The sequence below is a fragment of the Trypanosoma equiperdum genome (genome assembly GCF_001457755.1).
Source record: "Trypanosoma equiperdum strain OVI genome assembly, contig: ctg_1775, whole genome shotgun sequence".
Classification (NCBI taxonomy): Eukaryota; Euglenozoa; class Kinetoplastea; order Trypanosomatida; family Trypanosomatidae; genus Trypanosoma; species Trypanosoma equiperdum.
Genome location: NW_027123810.1, coordinates 44,053 through 44,434, shown reverse-complemented (window position 1 = coordinate 44,434; position 382 = coordinate 44,053). Strand labels below are relative to the sequence as shown.

Below are 382 nucleotides of genomic sequence, written 5' to 3'. Positions count from 1 at the left end.
TTTTTTTCAGATATTTTAGAAGAAGCGAAAAGGGGAGGGTTCGTAATGACGCACATATAGATTCATCCAATCAAACGATGGAAATCACTCATCGTGATTGTTACAATGCCCCGGCAAAATTAACAACGCTTGTGATAACAGTTACCTCAAAACTACGGTTTACCACAACATCTCCATATACGCACAGACACATACATTTTGATCGCACCCTCTCCATCTACTCAATTCGCAACACATCCCACAGACACAGCGGAGAGTGAGGAATGAAGATAAAAGAAAAGTTAAGGGAAAGGAAAGGGGGAAACTAACAGCAGCAGAATTAAAAAAAAAAAATGGGCGCAAAGAGACAGAAAGACAATAAAAGGAAAAAAAGAAGGGACTA

The 382-nt window shown here is 39.3% G+C and overlaps 1 pseudogene across 1 annotated transcript in view; it reads right to left on the bottom strand.

The window, feature by feature from the left end:
* Positions 1-159: 159 nt before the first annotated feature.
* The window catches only part of TEOVI_000600700:pseudogene, a 377-nt pseudogene continuing 154 nt past the window's right edge, over positions 160-382 (bottom strand). Inside the window, exon 2 of the mRNA in view lies at positions 160-381. Within this exon, the coding sequence occupies positions 160-381 (222 nt within the window). The remainder of the gene's footprint in view (position 382) is intronic.